The sequence below is a fragment of the Pseudorasbora parva genome, chromosome 25, assembly GCF_024679245.1.
Source record: "Pseudorasbora parva isolate DD20220531a chromosome 25, ASM2467924v1, whole genome shotgun sequence".
NCBI lineage: Eukaryota > Metazoa > Chordata > Actinopteri > Cypriniformes > Gobionidae > Pseudorasbora > Pseudorasbora parva.
The window spans coordinates 6,267,630-6,280,488 of record NC_090196.1 but is presented as its reverse complement, the minus strand read 5'-3'; the positions used below and the strand labels follow the sequence as shown (position 1 = coordinate 6,280,488).

Sequence of the window (12,859 nt, the reverse complement as noted above, 5' to 3'; positions counted from 1 at the left end):
AAAGATGCGCAAAGGATCGTTTTCTGGGCCTGGTGTCTATAAAAGCTTTTCTTTGACTAACAAGAAAGTTTTCAGCTCTGAAAATTACAGGATATTCTTATATTACCATGACCTTTTATATATCAAAAGCTCAAGGGAAAGTTGATTTCTCAATTCATCACCCCTTTAAGTTGCGTTTTAGTGGATCGGATCACAAGTGATATGCGAGACACATTCCCGTTTACACCTGGTGTTTTAATCCGTCACTTTTGTCAACTTTCAACCACTTTTGTCCCGATTTTTCGGAGCGGAGTGCCTATGTATCTATGTGTCTATGTGAATGTATGGAATTTTTCAGATCTTTTGATTAAATAAGCTTGCACAATTTACATATGAACGCGAGTGAAGACAACAAAAAAATTATGTAATGCAGCAGCGTTCGTTTCTGCTCTGACAGCCACAAGACCACACTGAACGCTGTGAGTGTGGGTTGGAAATCAGGAATGGTGAGAGAACATTGTGCTTGGTACATTTTTCCTCTTCAAACCAAACTTTGGTCTTCAGCAGACATAGTTTTAATCTCCTAGAGCACTTCCCATAATGTTTATTCGTTAGGGCAGTAGGTGGAGAGTATGAGGTATTTTGTAGCCTAGAAATCTAGACGCACCCTAGCGGCAAATCTCTGTTGGCTTGCAAGCTGGAAAAACCACACTTTGGTCAGGCCAATCATATCGTGTATATAGTCAGTGGGCGGTCTTAACATAATGACAGCAGAGTTGCCGTGGTTCTGCATGCTTCTTGAAAACAAAGAAGCTGCCGAACAGTGGTCTTTCGAATTGGCTTTGGACTCTGGAAGACTTGGAGTAAAGCTTTTCTTTGTTTTCTTTCTTTCATCTTGATGTGGGTCTGGCTTGTCTGGCTAGGTCTTTTGTGGCTGTTCGAACACATGAGCATTTACACTATGAAAGCAATCCAACGTTTCTTGACTACGTCTGGAAGTGTTCAAACTTCAGTGTTGTCTTCACACATCAAATGAAAACAGTATAGACTAAAATATTGATTCTTGGGATTTAAGAATCGACATCAATGCATCAAAATGAGGATCGATTGAAATCGAGAAATGTATATTTCAAACCGAGCCCTAGTATTGTATGTACAAACATAAAATTAAACAACTGAGCATGTTACCTGGCAGTTTTCCTTGCACAGCCACCTCATCGAACTCACTGGGAAACTTCATTCCATCAGATATCCGCTCGCCGTAGGTCAAAAGGTCATACAGGAGAAGACCGAATGAAAATACATCTGCCTGGACATTATAGATGACATTACCTCGGGCGACCTCCGGGGCTCTAAAACCTGTAAGTGTTTAAGACAAGATTAGAACATTTGAAAGTAAATATCCTCCGTTTGTTTAATTATGGAGTATTATGGGAAAGTAAGGCAGACCTGGAGTCCCTTCTGAGCTGCGGACGCCCATGCTGCAGCAGTACTGTGCTATGCCGTAGTCTGTGATTTTAGCGATGACCTCAGCGTCCGTCTTCAGGTTAAACAACAAAACGTTGTGTGGCTTCAGATCTCGGTAGATAATCATGGAAGAGTGCAAATATCTGTTTGAATACAAAAAGTAGCACATACACTGTCCTAAAGCTTAAACTTGTATTGAACCCAGAACATTTCTTTAACAGTGATTAGGGTTTTGCGTTGTGTCTAGCTAGGGTACCCACCTGAGACCATCTGCCACATGCAGAGCTATCCTGTGCTGTAGTTTGCGGCTGAGACTGCCATTTTCCCGCTCAAACAGCGAGTCCAGAGAGCCATAAGGGGCGAGCTCCATCACGAGAATCTGCGGATTACAACCTGCGGCCAAAAGCCCCACCAGACTGAGGTGACACAGTCGGCCAAGTACTGCCAGTTCCTGGAGACGAATCAGTTTCAGGAAAATACAACAACAATGTACTGATGCTGTACAGCTTGCTTATTTCCCAACCAGGTGAAAGTTAAGACTCGCTTGGTTTCTTTTTCTATCACATATCTTACCTGTCGTACCAGCCGATGAACATAAAGAGCAGATGCATGTTTATTAAAAATCTTCACAGCAACTTCTTCGTTCTTGTACACAGCTTTATACACCGACCCGAAACCTCCATCCCCTTGAGTAAAAAACAGTTTAGTTCTACTTGCATTACTTTCTTTCTTGACATTAACAATGAGTCCTACAGGCGTCTCTGGCTATGGGTTCACTCGTGTACTAACCTAACAGATACTCTTTAGAGAGCTCCATCTCCAGCTGCTCTGGGTCCAGTATGGTGCTGGACGGCTGGTCGCTCAGGACCAGGTCCGGAGAGATCTGAGAGATGGGCAGAGTACAGCTGGGGTCCTCTGGGTTCACCAGCAAACCATCTTACAGACAAGCAACCAGTCAGGACAGCAGAGGTGCCACCATTTTTATACAGCAGGTTATCAATAAAATAGTTGTGCTTCAGAATTTGAACAGAATGGACAGAGACCTGCGTTGATGTTAGAGAGTAGATCTTCCAGCAGCATCTTCTGGCAGTTTTGTCCATCGCTAAAGCTGTACAGAGCCCATTTCTTAAGCAGTGTCTCCCCAGTGCCATGGACGTCAGTGGCGAGGAGGCCTGGAAACCATTCCTCCAGCAGAGAGTCAATGTGATCCACCACCTGCCCAAACAACACACGACCTGCATAGGACAGAGACTTCATTATTGTTGTCGTCATCATCACAACCATCGCCACTATAAAATCATCATTTGTCATAATCACAATGGCCATCACCATTATCATCACCCCCATGCAGAGGTGGGGGACTCGCTCGGGTTACATGACTTGACTCAAGTCACAAATTTAAGGACTTGCTTGCCTAAATAAAGAAAATGACCTGACTTCGACTTGAGAAACACTGACTTGAGACTCCATTTGAACTGCATGACGTGACAATGACTTTTAACGACTGTAATTAGAAAAATACTGCAGCGTGCAAAAAGAGAAGTTTCACACAAGTTTGCACTTTACTTGTAATCAGATACAGAATAGCCAGATATTAGGGCTGCATGATCGAAATTAAATCGCACACGTTTTGGCAAAAGCTGCTATTATTTTAAGCGCAGCTTGTCAGTAAAGCACGGCTCTGTGATCTGTAAATGCTGCTCCATCTGAAAGCCAGAGGGCGATATCTCGCAGAAACGGCCTAAGGGCATCATATCATCACTGTAGCTGAATAAACAGAAGATTGAAACGCTTTGATTAAACATGACTAATAAACACACGACTGCGACAATATATGGTTTATCTGAGTTCAAGCCTTCTCAGGTATTTTCATGATAATAAAGTGTAGGACTGGAGAACTGAAGGAGATTGCGACTCCCAGAGAAGACAAAGGACACTTTCTGGAAATTAACATCTGAACTGTCTTTTACGAAATTAGCATCACCATCCAAGACCCAAGTCTCACCTCAGTATTATCCTAATCACCATCTTTCTCTATTGACCCCCACTCCTACTCTCTCTCATGTAGGCCATTTCATGCATGCCACATGCATTTTGATTCTTTATGACACAACTTTGGATCTGAAAATGTTGAGATTAACATGAACTAAGATGAATAAATCCTGTAGAAGTATTGTTCATCCATTGTTGGTTAACTAGTGCTAACACAAATTAAACCGTATTGTAAAGCGTTACCATTTTTTAATAAAGTATGTTGGCCATAGGACTGTAAAATTAATTTGAAAAGTTAAGGAATCTTACACTGGTTCAAATAAGCCAACTGTACCTTATATGTTTGATTCATGTTGAAGTGTTTGGGACATTGCTTTTAATGGAAAGCCTTTTGTTTTTGTAATCAGGCTCTCAAAGTTTATAATTTTTTTTATTTAGAATTATTGGCCAATATGTCGGTTATCGGCTTTCAAATATAAAGAATTATCGGTTATTGGTATCGGCTAAAGTTTCCATATCAGTGCATCCCTAGTATTGGCCATAACCTCTGGTTACCATTTCAACTTTAATTAAGTTGTTATACAGTCGATTATAGGGGGCAACATGGGTACTTTTTAACAATAGTAAGCATAGGGAACATTGTTAAATCGTTTTAGCCATAACCTCTGGTTAATGATCGGACGGGTGAGTTTGTCACCGTGGGACCGCATAACTGCAGGTGCAAGAACCCTGTGCGACTCAGAGAACCAAATTAATGATTTCAATAAGAGTAAAGAGTTAAATAGAATATTCAAATGTAGTTAAATTATTATACAAATGACCTAATAACCAATCGGCATTCTAACCTAAATTTGAGATCATGTGGAGATCAGATAAAGGTAAATTGGAATAAAATTACTTTGCCCCGCTGAAAAGACCGAACTCACAAGAAACCTTCACCCACCAATCGAAAGCCGTCATTGGGATGATTGGGCGGGGCTTACAAAAGTATAGTAAAGTACAGATCACAGAGCTGTGCTTCGCTGACAAGCTGCACATAAAAATATAAAACTCGCAGCCTTTGCGATATCATTATTGCAATAAGGCCAATTATTTTAAGCTTGATTTTGGGTAAATTGTGATTAATTGTGCATCCCTAGCAGATATAATCTGCCTATAATGAGATATAGTATAGGGTGGTATAGACTTTGCGTATGTGACAGGCTGTCCAAGGGGAGGGCTCCAAGCTCCGCATTTGGCCCCAGTACTCCCCCCGCTATCCCTGGCTGGGATAGGAATAATACACATATGCCTCCTCTCGTGGTGCATTTTGCCATTGTTTATTTATTTTTAATAGTATTACTACTTTGTATTTTATAGTATATTCTATTGTCTTGTCTTTTTATATATATTCTTGAATTTCCTTTTATTTATTTTTCTGTCCCCCTTCTACCCCTTTTTCTTGCGAGGGGATAAACTAAATTCATTGAACCCAGTGGATATGACAGTAAAGATCTTGAACACCATGATCATCACTCTCACAACCACATCATCAACAACATTTAAACTATTACAGCTCATTATTGTACACCTCCATCATATTCCCCACCATCATTATCATTATATTACAGTAATGACGAATGTGCTTTAAGAATTGTAGTGTTTATAATGGCCCAAACACTGGGATACAACCATGTCTGTCTTACCTTTGCGAGAGCAGGGGACGGTGATCTTGATGAAGCTAGCAGAGTTCTCATCTAGAGACAAGGCCTCCACCAGACAGTAAGCATCAACAGACCAGCTCAGATAGATGCCCTTCCTCCAGTAGATCCGGTTTGGTCTTAACGCTTTCTCTGCAGAATACACACACAGTTGACCACCTTACATCCTGCTCATTTGGCAGACATTTGAATCCCAAGCAAACCGTTAATATGCATTATATTAGTATGTGAGTATTCCTTGGGAATCAAACCTATGATCTTGCCATGGCTAGCACAATGTTCAGCCAGTTACAGGAATACTTTACGCTGAGAGTTTATGTTGTGTTACCTCTGCCGTGGAGCAGGAAATCAGACACTTCCAACAGACGGCTGATCTGTCTGGACCAGTATCCCATGGGGAAGTAAGGCATCTCATAAAGCCGAATGATCACCTCTGAATTCTCACAGTGAGGGAGCTCAATCCCCGGCCTGTGATCCGACAGGCTGGGCACATATCAAACACAAACAATTAAAACCATACAACTTATACATTTCACACAAAAAAGGTCTTATCGCTACCTGCTAGGTATAAGTAACTGGTCATCTCCGAAGGGCAAGGCTATTTGAAACTTCTCCAGTAGTTTGAAGTACTGAGTGAGATAATTCTTGGGGAAACAGCGATGCGTGTCCAGAAACATCTCTACAGCGGCACGCTGCACTACTCCTCTAGTGCTGTCCCACTGACCACTGCTCTTCAATGCCAGCGTCTGTTAACCAACACAAAGAGATGAGACGTTACTGCTGTGAATGTGAGTGCGTAAGGTGTAAGGTGAGAGTGTATAACCTTTGAGATGACGTCACAAAGCCATTGTGGGTCAATGAAGTACAAATCTTTCAGCTGAAGCACTGGATCATCAAAGTGCAGCAGGACACCTGGAGACAAATACAGACAAGAGGGCCTGTTTACTCCAGCAAGTGATCACATTTCAATACAGATCAGATCACTCAAGCTCAAGGAACAAGTAAACAATGGTGATGGAAATGGCGTTTTCAATATTTTCAGCCAAATCTCGAGAAAACGTACCATATTTTTTTTTTCAGAATATAAGTCATATTTTTTTAATCATTTGAAATATTGGTTGATATACATATATTGCCAATGCTTATATTGGCCGATATGAGGCATTTTGTAATTATCGCATTGGCATATGTTTTTTTCTTGGCAGATATGTCTGACTTTTATTTTGACACTGCCAAGCCCACAGTTTTATGCAGATCATGGACACTGCGGATAATCTACAGCTTAAAGCCGCACTTGGCTACTTTTGCTCTCGGGGTCCCCCTACAGTTTGGAAAAAATAATGTCCTCAACTACTGTCGTAAGATCAGTCATCCTACAACAGGGGATGCCATCGCGCGTGCATTTGTTGACATGACAACCCTGATAGCCCTGAACTAGTGATGCGTCGGTCGTCTCATAACCCGCGGACCCCGTATGTCTATTTAATGGTCACGGGTGCGCGGCGGGTTGTAAAAATATATACAGTGGTGCGGTGCGGGCCAAATAACTTCATAAAAGTAGCGCCGCGGGTCGGTGCAGCACTAACAGTTCCCCTGAACACTGCAAGAGGAGTTCAGAGTTCTTCTGGCGTCGCGTGTGAAATTTCTTCATCCCAGGTAACGTTACAGTCAGTGGCTTATGTTTCAGCAGGTCATATGAATATAATTTCATGGGTTTTATTTTTTTCAAACGCCAAATAATCACGATGCTCACGTTTACAAGCCAGCTCATTATAGTAGTCTATTGGTTAGCGTTTTACAGAATCTATATGATACTTCAGTTCAATGTTTGAGTGGTAGCTCACCGTAACAAGCAGGACAGCATCGGTCGGGCACGCCTCCTTCAGCTCACGCCGACGAGCAAACGCTGGTCACATGTTGATCCTCGTCCTGCCTTTAATCCCATCACTTTTTCGTTTCCTCTTATTGCTTTCCTCCAACAAAACCTTTTCTTTCTTATTTGTCTCTGCTGCTTCGGACATGACTATATTATCCGACGAACAAAGTTGGGCTCGCACGTCCGAATTTAAGGAAGTGTGTGTGTTGGTGGAAGTGACGTATATGCCGTAAAGCAGTCGAATTTTGTAGTTCTTTTTGTTCTCGGGTTACTACTAGAAACCCGAAGTTTAAAAGTACGATTAAAAACGATACAAACCCCATCAGGCTATGACAGACGTGTCATTCAACCTATTGTAAGTCGATTTATCATCACAAGAGTCTTAAAAAATATATTATGAAGGTTGAAAAGTTACCTAGTGCTGATTTAAACAGGCCAAGAAATAAATTACATTATAATTAATTGTGTATGGGTCGCAGGTGGAGGAGAGATAAATCATAACCTTCATCCTTCCCTCGGGTCATTTTGACCTAAAATTACTTTTTTAATTTTTTTAAATAAATTTAGCGTTCATCTGAGTGATCCAAGAACTTAGGACTTTTGTTGCACTTGAACCACAAATGCACATTTTTTATTGGATTAAAGCAGTTTACACGATTGAAATAAAAAAAAAGTAACAACAATCAGTCCCTCGTTGGTCAATTTAACCCCCTTAGGAATCAATGGAACGCAAAGAATGTTTCAGTACACATAAAAAACCTAAAATAAAAATGCTCAAAGTTAAAACTAAACTTTACCAAAAGATTATTTTATAAAGTATATGTTATTGGATATAAACAGCAGCAGGAAGATATCAGGAAGAGATTCAGGAGTGAAGCAACTCTCACCGGCCTCGCTGAGGAAGTGGATGGCGTGGGGTAATTCTCCCTCCTCTAACTGCAGCTGTGTGTCCTGGATGATCTCCAGTAGTCTGCTGTGCATGAGTACCGGGAAATCAGCCGGCACACGTGACCTCTCCTGCAGAAATCTCCTCTCCAGCTCCACATAACAGTCTGGAATAAGCTGCCCCATTACCGGCTGACCCTGGATCTGCCAAAAGAACAGATGGGATTGATTAAATTAATGCAAAGCTGTTCAGGTGACATCACCGAAGTGATGGCAGCTTGAAAGATCGGTTCTCCAACAAAGTGATAAAACTATTAATATTAGATGCTATTATTATTATATACTTTTATCGTCGCCATGGAAGAGGGCGAAAACAAAAGAGTAATTACTGTTTGCCGCAACTTTATACCTTAAAAATATTAGGCAGGAGAGACTTATTCAAATACAGCAACATTTAGGCCACATATACACTGCAGGTCTTGACGCCCGTTCTGATTTGTTGATTATATACGCTTTTTTTTTAACAACAAGCTTAAATCATCTTTTAAAAGTGACACATATCCGATGTCTGCATTTACACTCGAAACAACCCAAGGTAGATGTACTGACCCGGAAAAGCTAAGGCCAGAAAGGATGTAAAAACAGCACAATATGCAATGGACACAGACTAAATGATAATACAAACTTTTGCTTTCTGCCACCGTTAAAGATCAGCAAACCGTTGGATTGAGCCTACATCCTAGGGGTGTTTATTTATGGTTGAAGCTAAACTCAGCAGGACAGTGGCCCTACACGAGCTGAATTTGACACCACTGCCCTTGACTAGAAATCAGATGTTTGTTGAAAAAAAGTGCTTAAGATTGCACTTTTATATTGACAACTTTTAAGATAACTTTATTGTGTTTTATTGGTTAATATCATTGATAATATTTGTGCCATGAAAAACTGAATTAGTAACTCACCTTAAATTCAATGATCTCTCTGTAGATGGCTTTGCGTAACCTGTTGATGGACTCGGACTCCTCACAGGCACAGAGCATGTGGTTTTCTTTGATTGCTGGAAACCCGGGCTGAGACAGCAGCTCCTCTCGCAGCTTCACAACACACTCCTGCAGGTGGCGCTCTTCACACACATCCGCATGAGTTCCAACCACAATCACAGGAGACTGTCCAGCTACGGCCTGAGAGAAACAGGCGTTTTTTTTTTTTTTACATATGCAAATCATGTCATTTTAAAACCTAAACCAAATGACCCACAAAAATGGTTTGGTCTGGTTTTGTATTCATTTGACATTTTTTATGCATTTGGCAGACGCTTTTATCCAAAGCGACTTACATTGCATTCAAGTTACACATTTTTGACATTATTGACAGTTCTTGCTTTCCCTGGGAATCGAACCCATGACCTTGGCCTTGCTAGCGCCACGCTCTACTGGTTGAGCTACAGGAAAGGTTAAAAGGTTATTCATATTAAAAAACATTATATTAACAACATTTTGATGCTACCTGAGGAAAATCCACTGTTTGCACAATATTTACAAAATGGGTTGTACAAAATTCCTGAACCAGGGAAGTCAGACTTGTAATTGCAATATTTCTCAAAGTTTTTGTTAGTTTTTACATTTTAGGTGTGCTTGCTCTTAAACTTTGCAGACCCTATACAGGGTCCGGAATAAAATCATCAAGTATATACTTCACATTTTAAGTAGGGCTGGGCGATATGGCCAAAATGTCATATCCCGATATAGCTCATTTGATATCCCGATAATGATATACATAACGATATAGCAATTTTTCTGTTAATTCAGTTTATGAATAGTCTATACAAAATTGCAATGTGGAAATGCAGTTTGAAATGATATACAAAACAAATAAAGGTAGTATGGACTACATTTTTATTTTATTTAGAACCTTTTTTCAAGCAAGACTGTTGGTAAAGTTAACACCTGCCTAGGGATGTTAACCGATGACCGCTTGACCGATGGTTGACCGTATCAACGTTAACCAATCAAAGTTGTCGGTTAAAAAAAAAAAAGTTATCTCTAAATTAGGCTATTATACAGTGGACTAAACGCTGCTACAATTAACCATCTCATTCCAAAATCTTTTTGTGTGAAGTGAACATATCCCTCGCACTCAATTTTTCATAACTCGCCTGTTTGTACTTAAAGCCGCACTTGGCTACTTTTGCTCTCGGGGTCCCCCTACAGTTTGGAAAAAATTATGTCCTCAACTACTGTCGTAAGATCTGTCATCCTACAACAGGGGATGCCATCGCGCGTGCATTTGTTGACATGACAACCCTGATAGCCCTGAACTAGTGATGCGTCGGTCGTCTCATAACCCGCGGACCCCGTATGTCTATCTAATGGTCGCGGGTGCGGGGCGGGTTGTAAAAATATATACAGTGGTGCGGGGCGGGCCAAATAACTTCATAAAAGCGTCCCGTGGGTTGGTGCAGCACTAACAGTTCCCCTGAACACTGCAGGAGGAGTTCACATGCAGGTGTTCTTCTGGCGGCGCGTGTGAAATGTCTTCATCAGGTACAGTCAGTGGCTTATGTTTCAGCAGGTCATATGAATATAATTTCATGGGTTTTATTTTTTTCAAATGCCAAATAATCACGATGCTCACGTTTACAAGCCAGCGTCATTATAGTAGTCTATTGGTTACCGTTTTACAGAATCTATATGATACTTCAGTTCAATGTTTGAGTGGTAGCTCACCGTAACAAGCAGGACAGCATCGGTCGGGCACGCCTCCTTCAGCTCACGCCGACGAGCAAACGCTGGTCACATGTTGATCCTCGTCCTGCCTTTAATCCCATCACTTTTTCGTTTCCTCTTATTGCTTTCCTCCAACAAAACCTTTGCTTCCTTATTTGTCTCTGCTGCTTCGGACATGACTATATTATCAGACGAACAAAGTTGGGCTCGCACGTCCGAATTTAAGGAAGTGTGTGTGTTGGTGGAAGTGACGTGTATGCCGTAAAGCAGTCGAATTTTGTAGTTCTTTTTGTTCTCGGGTTACTACCCGAAACCCGAAGTTTAAAAGTACGATTAAAAACGATACAGACCCCATCAGGCTATGGCAGACGTGTCATTCAACCTATTGTAAGTCGATTTTTCATCACAAGAGTCTTGAAAAATATATTATGAAGGTTGAAAAGTTACCTAGTGCTGCTTTAATAAACCAATAAAAACATTTGACGCGAGGTCACAGCGTTTGGGTTTGCGCGCTCACAAGGTTTGCAAAAAGTAAACAGGCTAAAACACTCGAGGTTAGAGCCAGGCCAAACGACAGGATGAAGCGTGCAAATATATTACTCGTGTTTCGCGCTGTGGGGGATTTTATAAAAGTGACGTGAGTGGAAGGGAGGCGGCAGCGCTAGGACAGTGCATGTGTATGTGTGTGTGTGAGAGAGAGAAAGAGAGAGAGAGAGAGAAAGAGAGAGAGAGATAGAGATAGAGATATATATATATATATATATAGAGAGAGAGAGAGAGAGAGAGAGAGAGAGAGACTCGCGCGGCTCGCGGCTGTTTTTTCAAATAGCGCAGCATATTTTAAACTAATCGGTTAACCAGTTTCAACCGGCTAATGAGGCTCGGTGGTCAGTCAAGAAATTTTTTAGTTTTCTCCATCCCTACACCTGCCATTAAAATATTTCAATATATGGCTATATAGTGTGCCACGCGTAAAAGCCCGTTGCAGCGTCTGTGTCTGAAGTTTGTTTTGAGCGCTTATGCCACCACTCTGGCATAATTACTCTGAGAATTACCCTGGTCTGAACCGCGTCTACTACCATCTTCCTCCATGTTTGTTTATGTATTGCAGCGTGCATGGGCATGCCGTGGCGTGAGGTGCATCTTGACGTAAAATTCTGCCGTAAACGCCTTATAAGATAGCGATAGAGCCTTATATAAAACGATAGACATTTTCTATCGTCCAGACGATATATTTCCTCATATCGCCCAGCCCTAATTTTAAGTGTCTGTGGAAGAGCTCTGACCTCATATGTGGTACACAAAGTAACTTATTTACACTAAATTACTCTGGTACCATTTCCGCCTGAATTTAGCCTACCTGAATTGAAAAGCTTCCCATACACACATACAGTGGTCTAAATACAAAATGTTGGTGTAATTTTCCAGGAAACGCATTGAAGCTACATAAAACTCTGCTAAAAGTGATAAGCAAATGTTGTCTGAATTGCAAGCTGTAAAACCCAATTCTTTAAAAAAAAAAAAAATTGTAAAACTTACTTTAATGTTAAAGAGCCAGGGTTTTATGGCATCTATCTCACTGGGTCCTTTCTTCAGGTCATACAGCACCAGATAGAGCGCCCTGGAGCTCATAAAGTGAGGGTGAAACCCACTGCATTCTTCAGCACCTGCACAATAACAGAAAACCTGCAGTTTCCTGAAGAGATTCTTCCACAATTGATTTGTTCCTAGTCTTGTGTAGATGCTCACCAGATAACTCCCACACATTGAGCTGAATGTTCCTCTTTTCTTTGTTCCTGACGGCCCAGTTTCGGACGCTGACGCCGATGGTGTGCTGATGGGGTCGCCACTGAGAGCGCTTGAGTCTCATCAGCTGCCGAATCAGAGCGCTCTTCCCGCTACACGGGCCGCCCACCACGATGAGCTTCATGCGGTAATAGGGGACAGCTTTCTTCAGACGCTGCTGTAGGAACCTGCCAGAACCACCGCGATCACATTAATACTCACGCTAAAGACTCCATCAACTGGCTGGACAAGGTGTTTGAAAACAGGACAAAGGCAGGCGGCGGGACACATTACAAGGCCCTTCTCTTTTTTAAATGGCCAATCATCTTTCATTTTTATCATGATTTATATCATTATAAAGCACAGGGAGTTTAAGTCAGTTCAGGAGAAGAAGAATATATATAAAATCGTCTATTATCATCTGCCAATACCGGCCTAAATACTAAAAT

General features: G+C 41.4%; 1 protein-coding gene across 2 annotated transcripts in view; it reads right to left on the bottom strand.

Moving 5' to 3' along the window:
* lrrk2 (leucine-rich repeat kinase 2) overlaps positions 1-12,859 on the bottom strand; it is a 62,875-nt gene that overhangs the window by 15,413 nt on the left and 34,603 nt on the right. For both annotated transcript variants that reach the window (XM_067436166.1, XM_067436165.1), the window contains exons 29-42: positions 12,375-12,598; positions 12,165-12,292; positions 8,862-9,080; positions 7,902-8,103; positions 5,962-6,050; positions 5,697-5,884; positions 5,467-5,621; positions 5,124-5,270; positions 2,490-2,681; positions 2,236-2,382; positions 2,020-2,132; positions 1,707-1,897; positions 1,429-1,589; positions 1,168-1,338 (exon numbers count right to left, since the gene is read on the bottom strand). In XM_067436166.1, the coding sequence (XP_067292267.1) occupies positions 1,168-1,338; positions 1,429-1,589; positions 1,707-1,897; positions 2,020-2,132; positions 2,236-2,382; positions 2,490-2,681; positions 5,124-5,270; positions 5,467-5,621; positions 5,697-5,884; positions 5,962-6,050; positions 7,902-8,103; positions 8,862-9,080; positions 12,165-12,292; positions 12,375-12,598 (2,327 nt within the window). The remainder of the gene's footprint in view (positions 1-1,167; positions 1,339-1,428; positions 1,590-1,706; positions 1,898-2,019; positions 2,133-2,235; positions 2,383-2,489; positions 2,682-5,123; positions 5,271-5,466; positions 5,622-5,696; positions 5,885-5,961; positions 6,051-7,901; positions 8,104-8,861; positions 9,081-12,164; positions 12,293-12,374; positions 12,599-12,859) is intronic.